General features: G+C 43.8%; 1 protein-coding gene across 7 annotated transcripts in view; it reads right to left on the bottom strand.

Annotated features, from left to right (window-relative positions):
• PRPF40B (pre-mRNA processing factor 40 homolog B) overlaps positions 1-12,288 on the bottom strand; it is a 206,580-nt gene that overhangs the window by 39,279 nt on the left and 155,013 nt on the right. For all 7 annotated transcript variants that reach the window (XM_082244918.1, XM_082244921.1, XM_082244919.1 and 4 more), the window contains 2 exons: positions 1,537-1,653; positions 1,302-1,439 (listed from right to left, as the gene is read on the bottom strand). In XM_082244918.1, coding sequence (XP_082101044.1) covers positions 1,302-1,439; positions 1,537-1,653 — 255 coding nt within the window. The remainder of the gene's footprint in view (positions 1-1,301; positions 1,440-1,536; positions 1,654-12,288) is intronic.

Below are 12,288 nucleotides of genomic sequence, written 5' to 3'. Positions count from 1 at the left end.
ACCATTATTTTCAAAATTCGACCAACCAAGCCTTCAATTTCACCTCATGTTGCTACAGAAAAGGATTTTCGTGGCTGGGAATCTTCTTTTCTTTCCGTGAATTTTCTTTTCTTTCCAGGAATTTTCTTTTCTTGTGCTCATAAGCATTTCTTTTTTATTATATTTCTCACACAATTCTGCCCTCATTGATTAGAAAATCGTTTGTTTTTCAAAAGTTTTCCAACGTGCTCGATCTCTCAAATTCGATGGCCACACGAAAATCGGCTGTTGCTGCAGCCCACTAATGGTGCAAAATTAGTAGATAAGATTTTCGAAAAAAAAAAATTATTTTGAAATTTGTCCCATGTATGGCCGGCCTTAGGTAAGCTTGCAAACTTTTTTTTTTTAAATTTGGCTTTACATAAACATTATCTACTTTTGGATTTATTTACTAAAGGCAAATCCACTGTGCACTACGAGTGCATTTGGAAGTGCAGTCGCTGTAGATTTGAGGGGAAGATCTGAAATGAGGAGAAGCTCTGCTGATTTTTATCATCCAATAATGTGCAAGCAAAAATGCTGTTTTTTATTTTCCTTGCATGTCCCCCTCAGATCTACAGCGACTGCACTTCCAGTGGATTTGCCTTTAGTTTAATAAACCTCTTTATTAATGTGAGAGTGCCACAAATTAAAAATTGCTGAAAAACATTTAACAAAGAATTCACTCAGTGCAACATATATAGAACTAGGTTAAAGAAACCATGGAAATGGCTAAAGGGGCATTAGGCCAAGTAATCTTTCACTTTAAATTAATTTACAATAGGTTAATAACAGACTGAGAGTTAGGTTTTGCTAACACCATGCGGAGAGACATGAGTTTTTCTGTACACGTTCTGCAAGGCCACAAAGAAAACAAGTGTTCTCTATGTGCCCTGTTCACACCACAACAATGGTATCACATGCAGATTTTTTTCTGCACAGGAATCTGCAATGTGTATACAGTTTTCTGCTCAGAAAAAAAAAAAAAAATGACATGACATCAACATTGTGGTGTGAACAGGACAGAAAAGAAAGTGATGACACAGAGTGTGATGTCTGTCTGTGCATAAAAAAAAAAAAACATGCATGAAAAAAGCTGATAAAAGCTCACTGAAATGTGCATATAAAAACAAATAGAGAACTGATGCAAACTCATGTCTCTGCAAGTGAAAGCTGTGTGTTTTTTTCCATCATGTTTTTATGTACGTATGGTGTGAATGAAGCCTAAAATCAACTTCACCAACTGTCAAAATCTTTGAGTCATTAGCACGCTGTTCTCTTACATCATCCCAGCTGCTGTCTGCTTCCAGAGGAGGAGCCGCCTGCTTCAGCATGCTTTTAAATGCAGCTTCCTTCCTTCGAAACTTGCGGGCTTCCTCTTTTCCTCGCTCACGCTCCCGAGCTTCGGCTTTCTCCAGCAACTAGGCCAAATTAAACAGGGTTATGAGTCCTGCCCGCACGCTGCATCCTGCCTCCTCTAACACTTTCCACACTTGGCAGATGCATGGAATCACTTACGCTATTAAATGTTAGCTTAATGTTTCCTGCATCAAGTGTGGCGGCTCGCTTGTCAAAACTGATAATGTGAGCAAAGTCTTCAAATGTAGTGTTCACTTCTACACTGAAGTTACGGTCCTAAAGAAAAAAGAACAGACAGAAGAAAATTCCATGTGAGCTTTAAAAAAAAACAGTTTTTTGAAATGGTAAAAGGAATCTAAAGCATTTTCCAAGATTTTGGTACGTGAACGTAATGCAAAAAACGATATTCATTTCCCTTAAAGTTTAGTTGGATGTTTTTTTTATCGGTAGAAAAAATATAAATACCATAATAGTATGCAAATAAAACCCATACAGGCATTACAATTGGTCAATGTGTAGTCAAAAGCAATGGCAAATAATCTCACTTACTGTTTTGGATAAAAGTTAAACAAGATATAGAGATAAAATAGCACTGGAAGACAAAACGAGACATTGGGGAAAATGCAGCAGGTATCTGAACTTGATAAAGACCAGTTAATGTCCAAAAAATACAACGTTTTTTGGATGACTTCCTGCATTTTTTTATGAAGATAAAACCTGAGCTTGTTAATACATATGATTGAATGAAATACACTAGAATGACTGCGCACAAGATTTCTCTATGTGTGCTAATAACCCATAGCAAGCAGCAAAACTGAAATCTAGACAGGCCTCTCAAGTAAAACTTGCACTTAAAGGAAACCAATACAGGGTCTGCCACAGCTACCAGCTTATGAAAATGCCAACTGTTTATCTCTCCTGACCTGGAACAAGCATGCATATTAAAAAGTCAGAGTAAAGTTAGAACCCCTGATTTGCATACATGTACCAGGTCAATGCCTCAAAGTGTGCTAGGCAACTATCATTTTCAGTAATCGTAATCTCCACACCTCTTTACTACAAGTTATCTTTAACATTTTACAAAATCACACAAAAAATAGGGAAATGTACTTGCTAACAATACATTCCAGTTTTACTTTCATAAAAACTGCACACTTAATGGAAGATCAGCAGGGATGTAACACCACTAAACCTAGGCTTCTGAGTGACTGTGGTGTTATGAGGACTTGTTATCCTCATAAACCCTAAACTTCCTTTAGCCAAACCGTCAAAAATCATATGTCAAGGAAAATTTTCTTTTTAAAGTAAGTTTCTTTTGAAAAAACAACCCCCTGACACTTTTTTTATCTTACAATCAGATTTCACATTTATCAAAGAGCCTACCTGTATGGGTTGTTTGGTCGGTCCTCTGCACTGCAAAGTTGATAGGCTAAGTTCACCTTTGTGTAAAAAATAATAAATGCACGTTTTTGCAAGAAAATAAATGTGAATTTATAATATTTTTTTCTCAGGAGCCCGCAGAGCATTGAACAAGAGTGCACTGTCAGGTTCCTGCAGAAAATTCATACAGCTCTCGGTACAGGCAAGACAGTTGTTGAGCTGCAGGAAGTGTCAATGGACTACAAGGGCGCTGATCAGCACACTCGTAGTCCATTGAGAACTACAAGTCAGTCTGCCGCGGTGGAAGAAGGGATCTGTAGTTTAATAATTCCCAGAACCCACACAGCCGTGCTGATTTTAAATGTGACAGCAGCTCCAGGAGAGAGGAACCCCTGCCCGCTGTCACAGGGGGTACTGGCGATTAGCAAAATGTTACACCCTAAATACGAGTGTAACATGTTGCTAAAGGTGAACTTAGCCTTAAAATCTATAGTGGGTATAGAAAAGAATCACCCTCCTTTAAAATAATAACGTTTTGTTGCTTTGCAGCCAGAAGTGAAGACAGATACAGTTTTTGTTTTATCCAGCTGTATTTACTCACTGCAACTATATTAAAACATCCAAGTAAAAGCTATAACACCAACATGTCAGAAGAATTGAAACATTTCAAAAACAGAATCACTGAGTTGGAAAAAGGATCACCCTTATGTTAGTAAGTCTGTTGGTATATGTCTCTACTAACTTTGCACATCTAGACTTTGCAACATTTTCCCACTCTTTGCAGAACTGCTCAAGTTCAGGTAAATGTGATGATGATCATTGGTGGACTGCACAGATTTTCAATGGGGTTTAAAGTGGTTGCAAAGTCACGTTTAAAAAAAATAACAAACATGTTATACTTACCTGCTATGTGCAGTGGTTTAACACAGGGCAGCCTAGATCCTCCTCTTCTGTGGTCCCTCTTTGCTACTCCTGGCTCCTGCCTCCTGTTGAGTGCCCCCACAGCCTGCAACTGCTTCAGAACTGCTGTAGGCCCCTTGGTATGCTTTCTGACCAGTTTCCTCCTAGCTCTTTTATCCTGTTTGAAACAATGTCATGAGCCAGGTAGAGCCTGTGTTGTACCAAATACCTTCCACTTCTTAAAAATAGACTTTACTGTGCTTCTAGGGATCGATAAAGCCTTTGAATTTTTTTTTGTACCCGTCTCCTGACTTGTGCCTGTCCACAACTATATCCCCTAGATCTTTTGACAGTGCCTTGCCACATTCAGTTGCACTATCAGGGACTGAAATGCTCCAGGAAAGCTCTTTTCATGCTGAGCCAATCAAAATTACCACAGCTGGAAGTCATATGGCTTTGTGTGCCATAGAGAAGGTGATTAGCTACACCTGATTAAGTTTACAAGTTATTTTTAGGGGGTGATCCTTTTTCAAACTCAGTGATTCTGGTTTTGATTTATTTTTACATGTTGGTGTTATATCTTACACTTCGATGTTATAAGTTGCACTGAGAAAATACAGCTGTATAAAACAAAACCAGTGTCTGTCTTCATTTCAGGCTGGAAAGCAAGAAAAATTAAATTTTTGACTTACCGTAAAAGTTCATCGACAGACAGAGCTGTCCAGGATTCTAAACTATTGGGTTATATTGCCCCCTACAGGAGTAGGACACTAGGCAGAAAAAAGAACTTGGCTACGCTTATATGCAATCCTAAGTGGTATACTCCCCCTCTCTGCTACAGGTCTTCAGTTTTGTAACAAGTAGTGTCAGAAGTAATACAACTCCATAGAGGGTTGGGTGCTGTGTCTGTTAATTAACTCAGAGAAATGGATTTTATGGTAAGTTGAAAATCTAATTTTCTTATTCGTTCATTGACGGACACAGCTCTCCAGGATTCGGAACCATTGGGATGTCCCAAAGTAGTGCTAAACATGAGGGGTTTGACAACAAAAAAATGCCAAGGCTAACACAATAGCCAACCAGGCAAACAGGAGCTCAACAAAAAATAACTGGAGCCCACCTGAACATTGCACCCCCAAAGAGGGAACAGACCCTCTAAACAGCAGCCTGAAAAAATACTGCGGCCAAAGGAAGCATCCGCAGATGCCAACACATACACTTTATAGAATTTAGTGAAAGTGTGTAAGTGAAAGTGTGTACCGACGACTAAGTGGCCGCCTTGCAAACCCGCACCACTGACGCCTGATGACGGAAGGCCCAAGAAGCACTAAGCGCCAGAGTAGAGTGCGCCGTGACAGGAAAAGGAGGAACCTAACCCCTGATCGAATAGACCTGAGACACCATCTGTCTGATCCATCTGGAAATGGTTGCAGAAGAAGCGGACAGCCCTTTTCTTGGCCCGCCCATCATCACAAACAGTGAGTCGTACCACCGAAAAGACTCTGTAGCTGCCAAGTACAACCAAATTGCCCGAACCACATTCAGGGCATGAAACGCAATTTCCTTAGGATGTTTGGGCCTGGGACACAGGGAAGGCAACACAATGTCTTCACTCAAACGGAAATCAGAGACTACTTTAGGAAAAAACAATGGCCAGGAGCGAAGAACCACCTTATCTTTGCGGACCACCAAGTAAGGGGTATAACAAGATAATGCCGTCAGTTCCGACACCCTGCGAGCAGAGGTGATAGCCACCAAAAAAGCCATCTTCTGGGACAGCATAAGCAGGGGAATTTCCCAAATATTTTCAAAGGGAGGTTCCTGGAGAACTGAAAGCACCAAGTTCAGATCCCACAGCAGTAAGGGAGATGTTGGACCCCTTGAACAAAGGTACGCACCAGAAAGTGTGTGGCCAGGGGTCGCTGAAAGAAGCTCAACACCCAGTTGAAGGAAGGTCAAAATCCGAGCCACTGAAAAACGAGGGTGAACACCACTCGACTCACACCACGGAATGCACGCTTTCCATGTACGATGGTGGATCTTCCTAGAGCTAGACTTCCTAGCCTTCTGCAGTGTTGGAATCACCGACCCAGGCAAACCTCTATCCTTCAGCCCTTGGCTTTCAACAGCCAGACTGTCCAAGCCAGCGACTGTAAAGCAGGATGGAAGATTGGCCCTTGGGACAAGAGATCCTCCCTTAGAGGCAGTCTCCAAGGGACGTTAGTGACCAGGTGCACCAGGTCGACATACCAGTGAGGCCAGTCCAGGGCCACTAGATTGACCCGAATCCACTCGGCCTCGATTCTGTGCAAGAGCCACGGCAGAAGTTTGAGAGGAGGTAAGGCATAGATAAGACGATACTGGCCCCACAGGGCCATCAGAGTGTCTGTGGTGTCTGCCAGAGGTGACCTTGCCACAAACCTTGGTACCTTTCTGTTGAGCTGGGATGCCAACAGATCCACCTTGGGGGTGCCCCACTGGAGACATATCTGATGAAACACTGCCGGATGAAGGGACCACTCCTTTTGGTCAAACGCCTCCTGACTGAGATAGTCTGCCTGCCAGATTTTTCTACTCCTTGAATGTGTATGGCGGAGAGGGCCAGAACAAAGAATTCCGCACACCAGAGAATGCTGGCTACTTCCAGGGCTGCCAATACACTCTTTGTTCCACCCTGGTGATTGACATAAGCTTCTGCCATGGCATTGTCTGACTGAACCTGCACCGGAAGCCCCTGGAGTCTATCCGTCCAGTGATCCAGGCACAGCCTGATCACCTGGAGTTCCAAGACATTTATTGGCAGTCTGGACTCTTCCAGTGTCCAAACACCCTGAGCAGAGCTCAGACCCAGGGCACCTTCCCACCCTGACAGACTGGCATCCATGGTGACCACTGTCCAATACAAGGGGAGAAAGGATTTGCCCTGTCGAAGAGTCGGAGAGCGAAGCCACTAGACCAGAGTCCCCTTGGTTTCCCGACTCAGCCGGATCTGATTATCCAGAGACTTCGGACACTTGTCCCAAGTATGGAAGTGTGCAAACCGAACCGCCTTGAAGATAGATACCATCAGGCCCAGCACCCACAAGCAAATCCGGAGGGATGACCATCTGCTGGACAGCAGGAGATGAACTGCAGCATGCAACTTCTGGAGTTTGTCCAGAGAAAGGAACACTCTGGCTAGAGCTGAGTCCAGAGTCAGACTCAGAAAACCTAATTTTCTGGATGGAATCAGAGCAGACTTCTGATAATTCAGAAGTCAACCAAACTCCCTCAGGGTCTGTATAGTGATCTCCACATTGTCCATCAGGGCAGCAGAGGACTCTGCTTGCAAGAGGAGGTCGCCCGGATAGCCCAGTACTGCAATCCCCAGCTGACATAGCAACACCAGAATCAGGGCCAAAACATTTGTGAAGTACCGAGGAGCGGAGGCGAGACCAAAGGGTAACGCCACTGATAATTCTCCTCTTCTCCTCTCCTACGGCAAAACAGAGGAAGCACTGGTGTCTGGCATATATTGGAATGTGCAAGTAAGCATTCTTGATGTGGATAGAGGCAAGAAAATCCTCCTGATGTAGGGATGCCACTACCGTGCAAATAGACTCCATTCTGAACTTCTGTACCCGCAGAAAGCAGTGTTCAGGGCCTTCCGGTCCAGAATCGGACATACCTTGCCCTCTTTCTTTGGGACCGTGAACAGGTTTGAGTAAAAACCCTGAAACCATTCCGAGGCAGAAACCGGGACAATCACATCCTGAAGCAGCAGGTCTTGTACCGCCCAAAAGAGAACTTGCAATCAGGCTGGGGACAGACACATATTGGAAGGGAAGAAACTTTCCAGGGGGGTAAGAATGAAACTCAATCTTGTAGTTGGACGGTATTACTTTGTGGACCCATTTGTCCTTTACCAAAGAGGTTCACAGGCCTAGAAACCAGCAAAGACGTCCCCCCACCCAAGGCACAAGTGAGGGCGTACCTTCATGCTGAAGGAGCCTTGTCCGCGGGTCTGGAGAATCCTACTCTCGGCTTGCCAGACCAGGGCCACTTGGAACCTCCCAAGGAGGACTTGAAAGGTTTTGAACCCTTGTCAGTGGATCCTAATGAACGAAAAAAAAAAAAAATTCTTGTGAGACGAGAAAGATGGGCCGCGTCTGCGACGAGGTTCCTTACCCTTTCCAGCCTGTGGAAGCAAAGTACTCTTCTCCCCTGTGAGACTCCTAATGATGTCATTCAAGGTAGCCTCAAACAGGCGACGGCCCTAAAAAAGGTAAATCAGTGAGAGCTTTCTTAGAGGTCTGTTCTGCAGACCAACACCTAAGCCACAATACACACCTAAGTACCACTGCCGAAACAGACAGCTGAGAGATCAGGGGAGTCGCATCCAAAAGTTTAGCCCACTCGGTCAGAGTTTGTGACACCAGGGCAATGGTGAAGACCAGCCTAAGAGCTGAACCAGCAACAGTGAACATACTGTGGGCCACAGCCTCCACTTTTCTGTCAGCCGGATCCTTAACCACTTCCGCTCCTACATGTAAAAATCATACATTTTTTTGCTAGAAAATTACTCCGAGCCCCCCAAACATTATAAATGTTCTTTTGGCATAGACCTTAGGGAATAGAATGGCGGTCATTGCAACTGTTTCGTGAACTAAAAAAGAACAAAAAAACTAAAGTTAGCCCAATTTTTTTGTATAATGTGAAAGATAATGTTATGCCGAGTAAATAGATACCGAACATGTCACGCTTTAGAATAGCACCAAACTTCTCCATTAAAATCTCCATAGGCAATGCTTTACCAATTTTTAAAGGTTAATTGTTTAGAGTTACAGAGTTCTAGTTCTTGGACTAGAATTGTTGCTCTTGCTCGACCGTTCATTTTGATACCTTGCATGGGTGGATTGAATGATGTTTACATATGTGGGCGCGACGTGCGTATGCGTTCACTTCTGCCTGCGAGCAAGCGGGGACGTGGGCACTTTACATTTTTTTTTTTTTTACACTTTTCCTTTTCATTTTTTTTTTTTAAAATCACTTTTTTTCCTATTACAAGGAATGAAAACATAGTGCATGGCAGATCCTCTTTATGGAGAAATCTGGGGTCAATAAGGCTCCAGATGTCTCCTCCAGGCTTAAACGCCTGAGATCAAAAAAAAAAAAGAAAAAAAAACAATCTCGGCTCTTCAGCCCGCATCATGGCAGTATTTACTGCCAGGCCGGACGTGACGTTATAACATCACGCCCAGGCCTCCAAGAGTCATAGAGACTGCCAGGGACCATCTGGTTCTCGGTATTCTCTATGGTGAACTTCCGCCAATGGCGAATTCCATCTCTGGCTCGCCAATTGCACGGGCGAGCTGGTAAAAGCACCAGAGGGCGGCTGGAGGGGAGGTCCCCCCCTCCCCTCCCGCCGCTCTCTGGTTCCTTTTACCGGCTGAACAGCTGCTATGATTGTTCTTACAGTGCAGGGAATTGCCAGATAAAAAAATGATATCTGAATGATGCATCATTCAGATATCCCCACTCAAAGCCCAGTACGTCATATGACGTACTGCGGGCGGGAAGTGGTTAAAGGCTGGCGATTCCTCAACCGGAATCATGGTCGCCCTTTTCAACCTAGAAAGAGGGGGGTCCATCACCGGTGGAACAGTACACTTTTTAAGGGGGGACTCCTCAAAGGGGGTACCTCCCCCGCAAAGCGTTTAGGAACCATAAAGGGACGTTTTGAATGCTACCACTCTTTTGCGACAAATCTGTCAAAATAGGAGGGCTAAGGAAACACTTTTGCCACACGAGACAGCTTGGGACAGCCATCTCTGCCGCAGCTTCCATTTTTAACATTTCACAAACATATACAATCAATGCGTCCACCAGCGTCTTCTCATGCGCAGCTACAGGTGTGGAGGAATCATCCTCACTATCCGATAATTCAGGAAGCGTGGCTGCAGATGCCGCAGGGTGGGCCCCGTCCACAGCGGTTGAGTCAGATTCAGGATCTGATGAGACAGATGAGGCAGGGGGGGGGGCGGGGTGCTTTTTGATAGCCCGCTGCCCAAAAGTCACCTCCACCCGGGGACACAAAGGACTCCAGGACCGCCGTCAGTGCATCGATGGATGGTTGGGACCCCGAGGGACCCTCAGCCTCTGAGAGGGGGTAAGGTGGGGAAACATGCTCCAGAGACTCCATTATTACAGAGGGGGACTCCCACAAAAAGTGTCTAGCACTGCAAAAGGACACCCCACCGCGCTGATAGAACCACCAGGTCACCAGCAAACAGAGCACAGCACAACTTCCAGCAGAGAGAGGGAGGGACCCCACTAGACTGACCACCCCACCAGAGAAGCACTGAATGCACCAGGGATAGCACTTGCTCCACATGCGACGTCCAAGGGAAAGAAAAAGACCCAGGAGTCAGTGCCAGGTAAAAAGGAGGAGCTCCCACATCAGAGATCGCTGCCTAGAGGCTCCCCTGTAATGGCCGCCGCTCTGTAACATGTCGGACCAACGAAAAATGTCCACCGGACTACACAAACATGGTCGCTGGCCATTGAAAACAACAGGCTACAACAAAATGGCTGCCACATGCGGCTCCCAGGGACCCAGGAGGGATCCCTGGAGCCCAAGCTGCAAACATGAGGGAAGGCCGACCTAACGTGGAGCTGTGGTCTCGCAGAAAAAAAGCCATTTAAAAAAGAAAAAATTAACAGGACCAGAGATCCTGGCAGGGAACTAGGTCCTTACTCCTGACTAGGAAAAAAAAACTAGGGACTTATAGCAGAGAGGGGAGTATACCACCTAGGACTGCCAATAGGCGTAGCCAAGTTCTTTTTTCTGCATAGTGTCCTACTCCTGTAGGGGGCAATATAACCCAATGGTTCAGAATCCAGGAAAGCTGTGTCCATCAATGAACGAAAGAGAGATGTGATTTTATTAAAAGGGGGATGATTCTTTTCTATACCCACTATATATGAATTTAAACAGATATTGTGAAATCAGACTGAATTATGTGTGGCTAGCCAATTACTAAGGATTCATAATTCCTAGAATCTTGTCTGAATGCAGTCTAACGCTCATCTCTTGGTCCAATACAAACAAGATTGTATGTACCCAAAGAAGAAAATGTTAGCTGTTCCCAGATCCTCAAATAACTTTGGGATTACGGGAGTGGGTAACGTTTTTTACAGTAATACTGTTTAAATCCCTATAGTCAATGCAAAGACGAAAGGGTCCTATCTTTCTTTTTAAAAAATAATAAAAAGTCACCAGCAGAGGATGTTGAAGCATGGATAAACCTCTCCCCAAGATTTTCTTGTAGAAAGTCCCTTAAAACTTCCAGTTCTGGTTTTAAAAGGGATTAGATAAAATACAGGATTAGAGTCCCTGGCAAACGTTTTTTTTTTTTTTTTTATAAGCAATTATAAGCTCAGTATGGTGCTAATTGGTCTGCAAACACATTAAAATCTTGGTAAAAAAGGGGCAATTTTTTTTTTTTTTAATTAGTGAATGTAGCTCTAGTAACGGGCATTTACTAGAGCTACATTCACTAATTAAGACAATGTACTTGGCAGTAATCTGATGAAAAAGTAAAATTCTTGGCCTGCCAATCAATAGTGGGGTTATGTACTGAGAGCCATGGAATTCTCAGAATACCAGCAAACTGAGAGAGGATAAGGTTGAAAGATATTATGTCTTAATGTACATGTTCCATATTTAATTGTAGAGAAACAGTGGTTATGCCAGATGAGAGTGGTGATCGACTGTCTCCATGTTTATTGGAGATTGCCTAAATGTCTGGCTGATCAAATTGTCCTCCGCGTACTTCACATCTATGAAATAACAACCAGCCCCAGAGTCCAGCATCACTGTGGTGGAGAATAACTAGTCCTTTTTCTTAACAAAATGTGGATGATGAGTGACAACCTTGCGCTCTCATTGTGCTAAGGAAAACAAAGGTTGTATAATGGACCCCACTTGTTCACTAAAGGTATACAGTTCTCTTTGACCAGCAGCTGTAATTGTTCTTCATGGTTTGTGTGGACGTCTAAGCACGAAGTGCCCTGACTGACTACAATATAAACAAAGATTTAGTTCATGCCTACGTTTATTTTTGGCAAAAAAAAAAAAAAGAGATCCCCCAATTGCTCCAATCTGCATTGGCTCAGGTTCTAGCTCAAAACTGGAAAATAGTTCAGCTATGGTTTGAAACTTAGAAAATACATCTAGTCCTCACTGATCTTCTGTAGATTTTAATGCTCAGGTTGATGAAGGCGTCAAGATCACTTGGTGTATCCACCCAGACTAGCTCATCTTTTATTTGCTCAGAGAGCCCCTTTTTAAAGTGAATAATCTGAGCACCATCATTCAAAGTGGTATCTGACACCCAGCAATGGAAATGGGCAGCATATTCACCTACAGAATGTTTCTTTTGGTGTAAGCTTAATAATATAGCTTCAGCAATTGCATTGATTGGGATAGTCAAAAATCAAGTCCATAGCTGCCAAAAAGTTGTCATGATTTCCCAGCAAAGTATGGTCTTGCTCCAAGCATGGGGAAACCCAAGTCAGGGCCTCATCAGTGAGCAAATAAATTCTAAAGCCTGTCCTAGAGTGCTGTGAAGCAAATCGGAAAGCTTGCAG

The sequence above is a fragment of the Pelophylax lessonae genome (assembly GCF_965119305.1).
Source record: "Pelophylax lessonae genome assembly, chromosome: 2".
In the NCBI taxonomy this organism is placed as follows: domain Eukaryota; kingdom Metazoa; phylum Chordata; class Amphibia; order Anura; family Ranidae; genus Pelophylax; species Pelophylax lessonae.
The sequence above is the reverse complement of the archived record's forward strand: the minus strand, read 5'-3'. Positions and strand labels throughout refer to the sequence as shown.